The sequence below is a fragment of the Peromyscus leucopus genome, chromosome 23, assembly GCF_004664715.2.
Source record: "Peromyscus leucopus breed LL Stock chromosome 23, UCI_PerLeu_2.1, whole genome shotgun sequence".
NCBI classification, from domain to species: domain Eukaryota; kingdom Metazoa; phylum Chordata; class Mammalia; order Rodentia; family Cricetidae; genus Peromyscus; species Peromyscus leucopus.
The window spans coordinates 29404423-29417720 of NC_051082.1; the positions used below are offsets into that span (position 1 = coordinate 29404423).

The 13298-nt window shown below is 48.0% G+C and overlaps 1 protein-coding gene across 3 annotated transcripts in view; it reads right to left on the reverse strand.

Moving 5' to 3' along the window:
• LOC114688352 (paired immunoglobulin-like type 2 receptor beta-2) overlaps positions 1-10571 on the reverse strand; it is a 19756-nt gene extending 9185 nt beyond the window's left edge. Inside the window, exons 1-5 of one of the 3 annotated variants that reach the window (XR_005089822.1) lie at positions 10031-10571; positions 9330-9716; positions 6959-7148; positions 5391-5666; positions 4274-4693 (exon numbers count right to left, since the gene is read on the reverse strand). Coding sequence is in view for 2 of the 3 variants with exons in the window: in XM_037198350.1 (XP_037054245.1) it covers positions 5654-5666; positions 6959-7148; positions 9330-9716; positions 10031-10118 (678 nt within the window). In the remaining variant the exon portion in view is untranslated. Of the gene's footprint in view, positions 1-4273; positions 4694-5295; positions 5667-6958; positions 7149-9329; positions 9717-10030 lie in introns of those variants that run through there. The other 2 variants (XM_037198350.1, XM_037198349.1) reach the window with 2 other exon arrangements.
• Positions 10572-13298: the final 2727 nt, after the last annotated feature.

Here is a 13298-nt window from a genome sequence, read left to right on the forward strand (position 1 = left end):
CTAACAAGGTCCCCACCACTCACCAGCTTGCAGACATGCAGCTGACATCAGCAGAAGCAGGATCCAAGCCATGGCCTGATTCCCTCCAGGAAGTGAGACCAGCAGAGCCATCAGGAGGAGAGGAGCCCTGTGCAGGGACCCTGGGGTGCTCAGGAGTCAGGAAGAATCAGTGTAAAGGGGCACACAACCCCAGGGCCTTCTCATGTGGAGGACAGAGTGGGGCAGGACCTCCCCATCTCCACCTCCTTGTGACCAGCAACTTCCTTCATGATTCTGGCTTCTTCTTTCCCATGCTGCAGAAGATCCGCCCTGTGGTCACTGACAGGATGGCAGTGCCCTTGAGCCCAGCCCCATTTTTGACAGGAAGATATGGAACTGACCTCATGATGGGCTCTCTCTTCATCCTCCTGTCTTATCCAGTCTTGTCCATTTCTCATGTGGTCTGTAATCACTGTTTCCTCACCTCCAGATTTCCTCCACTCCTGCCCCCCCTCCTCATCTATTTCTCATTGTGTCTCCCATCATACTGGTTGTCTGTCTGTCTGTCTGTCTGTCTAATAACCTCAGGCACAGAAGTGGTCAGTTTCTGCTCACTTCAGACACAGCGAGGATGGAGGTGATGAGGAAACACATTCAGTCCCAGCCCTAGCTCGGTGTCCCCACCACCATCTGCTCTTTGTCCTCTTCTTGTCCTTCAGGGACTCTTCACAGCACCTGGCAGAACCAAGGCCCAGTGGACACTCTCGCCCTGGCCTGCTCACTGCTGCCGAGTCTGTAACTGCCCTGGGCTTCCTGGGTGATCGTCTCCCTCCCTAGACAGTGACTCCAAAGCTGCTCCAGTTTCTGAAGGAGACTTTCTACATCCCACCAACCTTCACACACCTCAGAAGAGGATGCCAAGGATCAGAGAAGCCCTGGCACATGTCACATGACTGTCACATGGCAGGTTGACTGGACTTCATCCCATCAAGGACTTGTAGTCCTCCACTCCACACAGACTTCAGCCTGTCTGCTCTGTGTAGCCTCTGAGCTTTCCTCAATAACCAGGAATCTGTTGCTGGACTCCAAGAACGCTGTTCCCCCAAAGCACTTGAGTGACTCCCTCTAGCTGTGGCTGTTCTAGAACCTTCTTTGGATGAAGTGGACAAAGAAGGCTCAGCGCAGTAATGTGTCACTCATGACATATTTCCTGGGACATCTCTGACAGTGGACACAGCTGACCATGTGACTGGGGTGGAAGTGTGAGAGGTGGGGCAGAGGCTGTGGTGACCTCAGGGCTGGTTCTGTAGGAGGGTCATCCTACCCTTCCTCATGACATGGTTCCATCAGTTCCTGGAAGACAAGTTTGTACCAGAGGAAGTGGCATCATTCTCCCTGAGTGACATGTGCAGAGGCGACTTCCCATTTCCTTAGATTCCTGCACTGATTGCCTTCTCCATGCTTCTCTGCAGGTGGCTGTGCAGCTGCCTCTGTCACATCTGCTGTCTCTGCCTTCCTCACAGTCCCCATGGACCTCATGATCCCTTGACCGAGGCTCTCATGGACCATGACCTCATTATTATGGCCTCATAGCCAGCTAAACATGGACACATTTCTATATCCATCCATCCTGCCCTTGGAGACGCTGAGCACAGATCCTTTGGGATGAGTTGGCCCAAGTGGTAGTCAGGAGAGAGGGTGAGGTCTATTGTTCCTGTCAGAAAGTCTTTCCTCCATTATTGGATGGGGTGCATGTGGCCCAGGCTGGGACTTTGAACTTGCTATGTGGACAAGGATGACTTTGAACTCCAAAGATGCTGCTCTCTGTCCTCCCAAGTGCTGGGTGACAGGTTTGCCCCTCATGCCCCTTTGTCTCCTGCTGGAGATAGAACTTAGGGTTCTGTGCATGCCAGGCAGGTAAGCAATCCACTTTAGCCTCAGGGATGGCAGAGAGGGGCCTCTCCTGGTCCTGAGAACTCACCTCCAGGTTTCATCTGGCCTGGCCCTACTGTCTGGCATCTTGGGTAAAAGGTCACCTGATATGTAAGTCTCTCAAGGAAGGACTGGAGCTGATGTGGCTGCCATATGTCTGTGTTGGACCCCAGCATTTTTACTCAACTGCCTCTGTTGGGGTCTTCAGGATCCCAGCTGTCCCTTGTGCTCAGCCTCACTGCTGCCACCTGCTGGACCCTGAATGCCAAGTCATGGGCTCTGTTGGAGTTTCAAGGCCTGGACTCTGTTGAATTCCCATAGGAACACTGCTGTGGGATGATTTCTGTCCAGGATGCTGAAAGCAGTCTCCTGCAATGCCAACTCTCTTTACCCCAAGACCAGTGACTGGGTCCTGCAGCCATGATGCTTTCACAGGTGAGGGGCACTTTCTGTGGAAGAGCAGCCTGAGGCTTTGGTGTGCACACAGGGCTCCTGCATACATGTGACCATGGGGAGTGTCATACTACAGTGTGAGAACCTGGCTGCTGCTCAGGCTGTAGCACCTGTGTGCCCTGCCCCCACGGAGTAAAGAATTAAGTGTAATTTAAAAAAATTAAAATTCAATGTGGACTAGGCATGGTGGCACATGCCTTTAATTCTAGCTTTTGGGAAGCAGAGTCAGAGGCAAGTGGTTCTCTGTGAGTTTGAGGCTAGCCTGGTCTACATGTCCAGATCCAGGTCAGTATTGACTTCATAGAACTTGTCTGAAAAAACCAAAGCAAATAAACAAACAAGAAAACAAACCCCAATCTAAATAAAGAAACAAAAACCAAATTAAACAACAAAAACCTAAAACAAACAAACAAAAAACACAAAGTGGAAGGCATCAAGAATAGTAATGCAGGAGGTTGTCCTCTGTCCTCCACATACATGAAAACACACTCACTTGCACATAGACACACACAATCATTCAAGGCATGTTTCACAGCTGATCTGACACCACACATTTACCCAGTCTTCATCTTGAGTAAACACAGCCTCCCAGGCATGCTATGACCCTTCAGACTCCATTTTCTGACAGTGTCCCCAGCATTCAGACTCTGATTTTATACCCAGCTGTGTTTTCCCATAACAGTGGTGGCAGAGAACAGGCTCAACCCTTCCTATTTCTGTCTGAACCATCCAATTAAAGAAACATCCCTCTAATAACCTACACTGTAGACCCTGTGGGTCCTGACTCTACAGATATCATCATTGATGAAATCTGTCCATCTCTCCACCCGTCCTGTCACACTAGGTTCCTAGCACTCCTTGAGTTCTTTTTCTGAATGACAACATACAGACCCAGAGTCACCTGCCAGACTGGGTCCCGGAGAGAGTGGAGGAGATGCTAGAGAGGGTGGAAGGATGGCGGCTGGTGGTGTAGACAGGACACTCAGGCTGCACCTGAGACTTTACATTAGCACAGTTGCCCGTCCCCCATCTGACCTCTTCTTTCTCCCCAGGATAACATCATCATCTTCATTTCCCTCATGTGCTGCCAACCTCAGCATGAGCACCTCCCTGCACCCCTGCCTGGGGACCCCAAGAAGACACTCTATAGTGTGTACTAAAGGGTCAGTGAGTAGGGCTAAGAACCAGTTCAGTCTCCTGCTCCTCTGGTACAAAATCTCCCAGCTTCTGCTGATGTGAAAGGTCAGGAACAGAAACTCAAGTCATTGAGTGTGAGGTCACAGAAACTGAGAAACACACAGTTCCTTCTTCAACATTAATTATGTTGCATAAAAAACCCAAAATACAAAATACAACAAACAACAACAACAACAAACCAAAAAATTATTTATGGTCACAAAATTAGTCTAACTGAATCCAAATAGAAAATCTTCAAGTTCTCTGTCTCCATCTGAAAGTGAACAAAATGGATGATCTGCCTCCTGACCTCTCTGTACTGTTTAGAGTTTTGGTTGACCTTGGTGTTTGTTTATTTCAAGAAGGGTCTCATGTAGCCCAGGCTGACCTCAGGCTCAATAGGTGCTAATGAGAGCCTCCAATTCATGATCTTCCCATCACTACCTGTCTATGGTTGGGATTACAGGCATATGCCACCATCTTAGATTAGATGGGCTTGTGAGGAAAGGAAGCCCAACATGGGATCCAATCAAGCCATGGTCTGTCACCTGAGGAGGAGCGTGTAGGGATTGGGACTATGGCTGAGATGTCAGTGTCCAGGGAGAAGGGGAGAGAGGAACCAGGGTTCTGTGTGTGGACCATGGTCCCTGCCTCTCTTTGTGTCCCCTGTCATGGACACAATTATGTCACTCTCTAAGAGGTCTCACATGGAGGGTCAAGAGAGACACTGAGATGGATTGCTGGGAGTAAGATATTTATTAGAAAGTGTTATTGATTGCATAGACACAGGAAACAGCACAGTAGGGCTCTCAGGACCAGAGACAGACAAATTGACACGTGTTCTGATGGGAGGACATCAGAGCCCACAGGGCAGAAGTGGGGGTTCTCTTCTTGTACTTGTCCAAGGACAGGATGTTTCACACACAAGCCTGCAGCCATGCTCCCTGATTCCCAGGCAGGAGGCAGGGAAGTGGGGAGATGCTGCATGTGTGACAACCACATGATGTAAAGGGACCTCCCTGGTGAGAGATCCTGGACCCTGGAGTCTGTTAGCTGGGAACTAACAGACAATGTCTCAGCAGGTGCCTGTGGATGACCCAGAGAGGAGGAGGACAATTTTCCAGTCAGTTTTCTTCTTGTACCATTTGGATCCCTAGAAATCAAACCCAGGTTATTGGGCTAGGCAGCAGGCACCTTTTCCACTGAGCTATCTTGCTGGCTCACACAATTTTTTGTTCATAGGAACTCACGAACTTTAGATTGACATCTGTGGAAAAGGCATGAGACTGAACTAGACCCTCTGGATACAGGAGACAGTTGTGTAGCTGGGTCTGTTTGAGGGGCCCTGGCAGTGTGATTAGGATCTATTCCTGGTGCATGAGGTGGCTTTTCTGGATCTCATTACTATGGTTGGACACCTTGCTCACCCTTGAGACATGGGGGAGGGGCTTGGTCCTGTCTCAACTGAATGTACCAGGCTTTACTGTCAACAATGGGAGAACATACTCTTTTGTAGAAGGGAATGAGGGGTGGATGTGGGGATGAGGGAGCAGGAGGAGGGATGAGAGGGGGATCTGTGGCTAGTATGCAAATGAATATATATATGTATTTTTTTTTTTTTTTTTGAGGAGGTTTCTCTGTGTAGTTTGTGCTTTCTGGAACTCATTGGAGACAGGCTGACTGAACTCAAGAGATCGCTGCTCTGCTCCAAGTGTGGATTAAAGACATGCAACACCGCTGAATAAAATATTTTTAAAAAAATTTAGAAAATGTTATTATCATGATTTATCCTCTTGGGGAATCCACTTTTTTTTTTAAATGATATAGCTTCTCACTGGCTTGGAACTCACCAATTTGGCTGGAGTATCTGAACAGCCAACCCCCATGTTTCTGAAAGGCTCTTGCTTGTCCAGCAAGGAGATTACAATTCTTGCCACCCCACTGGCTTATAATGTGGGTTCTCCAGTTCAAGCTCAGGTCCTCCTGCCTATGTGCAAGGCTTTTCTGACTGAATCATCTCTCTTCTCCCTTGGATGCCTCTCATAACAAACTTCCCCACACAGCCCTCAGCTGCTCCTTGGGATGACAGGCTCTCCATGGCTGGGGTTCATCTTTAGTCTGCTGGCCTGTAGGAGAAGAAACAGTGTCAGTGTGGCAGCCATGCTGATCCTCCATCTGCCTCTCAGCTCTTCTCTGTGTTCAGACAACATTAGGAGCCCAGGGCAGCAAACAGCTCTGCAGCAGACATTCAGGGACAGCTCTGAGAGTCACCAGGACCTGAGGACAGTCCTCAGCTGTCCTTCTGCACAGCACAGCCAATCAGAGGACAGCTCTCCTGGTCCTTTGCCCTTGTCCATGTCCTTCTCCCTCTGCTTCCTTCCCCTGCCTTGAACCCATGTCACCTCCCTGCTTTCCCTGCTCTGCACTCACCATGCCTCCCTCTTGTCTCTCTTTGGCTCTCTAGCTCTCCTTGTGAGTGCAGGCTGCTGCCACCCTGCAGATTCAGCTCTCAGGGTTCGAATCCCAGTCAGACTTCTGCTGCCTCTCAGGCTGCTGCTCTCCAGCTCTCAGATGCTCCTCTTAACTACTGGAGGGCTGAGCCCTTCTGAAGACCAGGGGCAACATCTTCAAACTTTATTTCTGCTCTCTGTTACACTCCACTCTCTGCTCATCTCTTCTCCTGTCCTGCACTCTTCTAGTCACCATGGCTTTATATGTGCTCTGAACACAGTCCACACTTGGCTCTTGTTTAGTGTGAGCACAAGGTCTCAAGGAGACCAGGTTAACCTGCAATTTCTCTGTATGTGCAGATGGCCTTCAACTCCAGATCCTTCTGTCTCTATTTCCAAATACTGAGTTTAGAGATGTTCCCAGCTATGTCCCCATATTTGTTTCTCAGAATCCTTAAGAATGTTAGAAGACAAGTAATTTGTCTTTACATAAATGCAATAGGAATTGAATAGGGATTGCATTGATTTCTAACTTCTTTTGCAGTATAAGTACTTAGAGTATACATCTTCCATTATGCAAATATCCTTACTTTTTTTAGTACTTCCTTAAATTTTTTAAAAATTTGTATTTAGACTCTATATACATACATATATATACATATATATGTATATTTGCATACATGCACACACATGAGGATGGCAGAGAACCACCTTAGTCATTGACCTGCATGATCTGAGACATCTCCATATTCCCTTGATATCCTTAGGGGCAGGCTCTGTGTTCATCTGCACCTGATCCAGCAGGTCTCTAAAGAAAGTAGGAGACCATTCAGTCCTTGTTTAATTAAGTCACATTCCTGTCCTTCTGTTCTATTTACTTTTCCCTGCACCTGTTTACCTTTCTCCATGTCTCACAGCTGAGAAACTCAGAGGGGAAGCTCAGGTGAGGCCTGTCCTGGACCACTTACCTTTTCTTCCTCCAGAGGAAGATCATCAATACACAGATGGGGGTTATGAGCACAGCCGTGGCCAAAACCACCCCGACCGTGGCTCCCAGGTTCACAAGTGAAGGATTCCTCTGGCCCTCTGTGTCCTCCAGGCCAGCTGTGGTGACTGCAGAGGTGATGATGGAGGGGCTCTGCATGGTGGTGCTGATGCCTGGGGAGAGATGAGGAGTGAGCAGATCCCCTGGATGAGGGAGGGATGGGGTGAGTGTCACACCTTGTCTCCTCTGTGGGATGTGGGATGGGGACAGCTGTTAGAAGTTCACAGAGAGGGGATCACATGCTGAAGGCTGAGACTCCAGGAGAGCAAGCTCGAATATTCACTCTCCACCTGTCCTGGAGCTGTGTCCTCAGATTGTCATCTGGTCACAGACAATTATGCCATAGAAATACAGTAGTTTATCACAGATGTAGGTAACATGCAGACATGTCTCAGTTCACAGAGTGTTGGCTACTTGCTGCCTCAGAATTGAGTTTGATCCCTAGTAGTTATTTAAAGAGCTGGATGAACTTGTCATGGCCTTTAATCTTAACCCACGGGACAGAGGCAGGAGATCTTCATAAGTTCAAAGCCAGCCTCATCTATAAGTAGAGCTTCACACCAAAGAGGGCTAGTGAGCTGTATTCCGAGCCCTGAGGATATGAAGACAGGAATGTCTCTGGTTCTCACTGCCCAGCCAGCCTTATCTACTTGGCAAACTTGAAGCTAGTGAGAGACCCTGTCTCAAAATAAGGGAAGGACACCTGAAGTTGTCCTCTGGCTTACATATACACATGAAGAAATATGAACATTAACACACACACACACACACACACACACACACCTGGAGAAACAGGCTTACATGTTCACACACAGAGAATACATAAAAATATATAACAGAAAATGCATAATTTTAGCCATAAGTATACAACTCAGTGCAGGACAGAGTGCATTCATTTGCTCTACAAAAATCACTGTTATTAATCCACAAATTACCTATTTGGAAACACTAGACCAACAGTTCCCAACCTGTTGTTTGCTATCCCCAGAGTGGTGAATATAAGACATCCTGCATATCAGACACTTACAGTATGATTCATAACAGTATCAAAATCACAATTATGAAAGAAGAATGAAAATAATTTTATGGTGTAGGATGGTCATTACAACATGAGGAACTGTATTAAAGAGTCTCTGCATTAGGAAGGTTGAGAATCACTATTCTAGACCCAAGAAACAGCTCCTTTCTCCCCCTTCCCAGAGCCCTGGCAGCTGCTGGTTGACATTACATCAGGTCAACATGGCAGCCACACAGACTGTGCAGAGAACTGTGCTGTGGGCGTCCTCTCACAGGGTGGCTTAATCCAGTCAAGAGCCACTGGTGGATGTGGTGGCATAGGCCTCTAATCTCAATACTTGGGAGACAGAGGCAGGTAGAATTCTGTGAGTTCCAGAACAACAAGGGCTAAATGGTGAGACCCTGTCTTATAAAAATTAAAATACTAAAATATAAAAAAAGCCGCAGAGCAAGATTGTGATCAACAACTAAGCACACAGAGTCTCCCAGCTGCTGCAGGGCCATGGGAAGATCACAGGGGTAACAGTCACAGAGTGACGAGGATAGACCTCAGTGTTCCCTGTGCGCGGGGACTGCAGTTACTTCTGCTGCAGAGGAGAGGCAGGGAGCAGAATAGAGAGCGGCCACATCATGAAAATGGGGACATTAGTTCCCAAGAGCCTTGGAGCTTGTGTGGAAGAGGTGAGGGTAAGAGGGTAAGGAAGGAGAGAGGGGGTTGTGAAAGTGGAGGAGACAGGGAGTTGGGTAGAAAGAGTTGAGGGGTGTGTGCTGGGGAGCTAGGAGGGGAAATGGGGGACTGTGGTGCTAGATGGCAGTTTGCACTTGGACCGGAGGACTCCAAGAACATCCGGCGGGCACCTGCTGTTTGTTTGGGTGTAGGTTGGAGCTGTGTGGACATTCTCTATACAGGGACTCAGGGGAGCCCTGCCACAGGACCAAGTGAGTCAGTTACATCCTGGAGAAGTCACTCAATTGAGGACCTGGAGAAGTGGCCTGGCCTGAGTGTTAGTTTGGGACAGGTAGGGGTGAACTGACTTGGGAGGGGGCATGTGGAATCCTAGAGAGGGCTTGGGTTCCATCTTATCAGAGAATGACAGACAAGGTCAGAGGAGGCAGCAAAGACCTGTCAGGACCACAACGTAAAGATCCTGTTGGCAGAGGCCTGGACAGAACCACAGGAATGGAATATGAAAGAAATCTCAGAGTTGTAGAGCCTGAGGTGACATCTAGGGGACAAGTAAGCCAGAGGCATCAAAACCAGAGCCAGGGTGGCTCACCATGGGTGATGGTCAGCTGGGTCCCTGCAATTGACTGCAAACCCTTCATGCCTTCTGTTGTGTTCAGTTGAACTTGGCAAAAGTACACTGTCTGGTCCTTCTCCTTCAAGTCCAGGATTCTCAGGACTCCGGATGTCTGAGGCTGTGTCCAGTTCAGGAAGAGCCGGTTCTTGAAATGCTCATGTATGTAACCTGAGGAGGAGTTGTAGATAAATTCCCCAAGGAGGTGTTGCCATTTCCAGAGAATCCTCATCTGTGGATTCTGTGCCATCTCCCAGGGGAAGGAGAAGGAGAAGGGGATCTCGATGGAGCCGCCCTGGACACTGGAGAGGTTTGTTGGTTGGTTGACTCCAAAGGTACTTTTATTCTTGGATCCTGCTGAGTTACCTGGGAAGGATGGGGGAATCTGAAGTCTCTGCAGAGAATGGAAAGGACAACTCAGAGCTACCTGATCCTTGACCCACAGGCAGGTGTGGGACACAGGGCAGGACTGTCCCTATGTCCCACTGTCCCATATGGGACAGAACAGACAAGGAAGGGTTAGACTGGACCCACTCTGAGAATGAGTCTCTCTAAGGACAGTCTGTCTCTCTGGCTCCTCTAGCAGACCCCTGTCCACATGACAGCCTGCTCTTCCCAGCCCCACTGGCTCCTCCTGTGGTTAAGGCAGAGTCCCTGCTAACAAGGTCCCCACCACTCACCACCTTGCAGCCATGCAGCTGACATCAGCAGAAGCAGGATCCAAGTGATGGCCTGATTCCCTCCAGGAAGTGAGACCAGCAGAGCCATCAGGAAGGAGAGGAGCCCTGTGCAGGGACCCTGGGGTGCTCAGGAGTCAGGAAGAATTGGGGTCAAGGGGCCCACAACCCCTGAGTTTTCTCATGTGGAGGACAGATGGAGGAGGACCTTCCCATCTCCACCTCCTTGTGACCAGCAACTTCTTTCATGATTCTGCCTTCTTCCTTCCCACATTGCAGAACATCCTTCCTTGTGGTTACTGACAGGATGGCCGTGCCCTTGAGCCCAGATCCCATTTTTGCCAGGAAGATATGCAATTGACTGTAGACGAAATTCTAAACAGTCTTATTAAATAAGAAACACAGAACCAAATACAGAGTTAAAGCCTAAGAAATCAGAACAAAAGCCACGACTACCTTTAGCATACCACTCGCTGTTATCCTTCCCCTGAGAGAGAGACCTTCTTCCTGTGTGTGTTGTCTTTTATTGCTTTCTCGTTCTGCCTTCTCATTGGCTCTAAGCCCAGGCACATGACTTCCTCGTCACTGCCTGTCTATACAGACCTCCTGGTCTCTATAGTTGGTACTGGGATTAAAGACTCAAGGGTCACCATGCTTGGCTGTGTCCTTGACCACACAGAGACTCTGCCTGCCATGTGATTGGATTAAGGGCAAGGGGTACCACCACCACCTGACTTCTATTTCTGGCTCACTAATGACCTCTGATCCCCAGGCAAGCTTTATTTATTAACATACAAATAAAATCATATTTCAGCACAATTAAAATATCAACATCTTTTCCCTATTATTCCAATAAAAAGAAAAAATTAGAAAAAGTTATAACTAATATAAGAAAAACTATATACAAAAGTACAATAACTATATACAATATATACAAGCAATAAATGCCTAAACAATGTCTAATCCATTTGCATTTGATGAACTCAGAGAAAATATTCCATTATCTATCCTATGTTGGTAAGTCCAAAATGTAACTGATTCACTTTCTATTAACTTATATTACTAACAGAGAACTATCTTATAATGTATTCCAAATTTATACTCTTTACACATCTTAGTGAGTTTCTTTTGTGAAATTCTTAATAAGGAAAACTATAACTATAACTATCTAATCTACAACGCCATCAGAGACCCAAGAAGGGAATTATATTACCTAAAAAAACAGAAATTGCATGTAACAGCTTCCAAAAAAATGTGATTTGACAGAAACAGCCAGCTGCCTGGACAGTCACCCGAGATTTCTCTACAATATTGGGGCATCATCTTCAGCCTATAGGCTTAGCGTATCTGACAGACTCAATTGTGAAGTAAGATGTACACAAGGCCTACAGTTCGACCTCACATTTGGTGAGAGCAGTCCATGTACCAGAAACACCTGAATTCCACTAGTGTCCTATCATGATTCAGGATTTTAAATTCTGGAAATTGTTGATGATTTTGAAATTCAGCTGTCCATTCTTCTTGGCTTGTGGTTGTGGCTTTAGCAACAGGCATCCTCTGAGGCCAGGACAATATGGCACCATAACTGAAGTGGCCTTTGCAATCCGGAAAAGGTACAGTGCCCCTTTCTTCTAAGGCAGCTGAACAGGCAGGGGACCGATGGCTTCTGGTGTGCAGTGGAACAGTAGCTGAAACAGTTATCCTTGAAAGAGTAATTAAGCTGACAGAGTCTAACCTCTCAATTGTAGACTGGCATTTAATAAAAGAGATGAAGCCACCCACAAGCTGAGAAGAATGGGATGCGGAGAAGAATGGGATGCCAAGATGAAGCTCAGAGCAGCAATGTGTCACTGATGACATATTGCCTGGAACATCTCTGAGAGTGGACACACTGCCCTGTGACTGGAGTGGTGGCGTGAGAGGTTGGGGCAGAGGCTGTGGTGACCTCAGGGCTGGTCCTGCAGCAAGGTCATCTCACCTTTCCCCATGACATGGTTCCATCAGCTCACCGTAGGACAGGAAGACAAGATTGTACCAGAGGAAGAGGAATCATTCTCCCTGAGTGACATGTGCAGAGGCGACTTCCCATTTCCTTAGATTCCTGCACTGATTGCCTTCTCCATGCTTCCCTGCAGGTGGCTGTGCAGCCGCCTTTGTCACATCTGCTCATATTTTTTATAGTCCCCATGGTCCTCAGATCCCTTGACCTGAGCCAGGCAAAACTCTCAGAGCCTCACTCCCAGCTGCCCAAGGACACATTTCTATATTCATTGCACCTTTAGCCTGATCATGGCACAGAATCTTTTTTTTTTTCAAGACAGGGTTTCTCTGTGTAGTTTTGGTACCTGTCCTGGATCTCACTCTGTAGACCGGGCTGGCCTAGAAATCACAGAGATCCGCCTGGCTCTGCCTCCTGAGTGCTGGGATTACAGGCTTGCAACACTGCCCAGCAAGGCACAGAATCTCAAGGATGAATTGGCCACAGTTTTACAGTCAGTCAGGACAGGGGACAAGGCCATTGTACTTTTCCAAGTGCTTTTTCTTCTTTTTTTGGCAGGCAGTGGTGTCTTCTATAACCCAAGCTGGGCCTTGAACATGCTATGTAGCCAAGGATGACCTTGAACTACTACAGATCCTCTTCTCTGTCCTCCCAAGTGCTGGGGTGACAGGTGTGCCCCATTTGTGCTCCATTATCTCAGGCTGGATATTGATCCTAGGGGTCTGTGTGTGCCAGGCAGGTAAGTACTCTACTAGATGAACCACATCTTTATCCTCAGTGAGGTCTGAGAGTGTGTCCTCCGGGTCATTAGTATTCACCTCCAGGTCTTACTGGCTTTGCCCGACTGTCTGGAGTCTGTGAATAAAACTTCAACAATTTCTATGTCACCAAGGAGGGGCTGGACCTGATGAGGTGGCCATGTCAGGTGCTGGTCCCCAGCCTTTTTACACAACAGAGTCTGGTTGGATCTTCCGGACCCCAGCTGCCCCTTGTACTCAGCCTCACTGCTGCCACCTGCTGGACCCTGAGTCCCAAGTCCTGGGCTCTGTTCTAGTTTCAAGTCCTCAGTTGAATCTCCATAGAGATTCTGCTGTGGGATGATTTTGTCCAGGATGCTGTAAACAGTCTCCTGTAATGCCAACCTTGTTTCACCCAACAGCAGTGACTGGGCCCTGCAACCATGATGCTTTCACAGGGGGAGGGGCACTTTCTGTGGAAGAGCAGCCTGGGGCAGTGGTGTGCACACATGGGACTTTTGTATACATGAGAGGC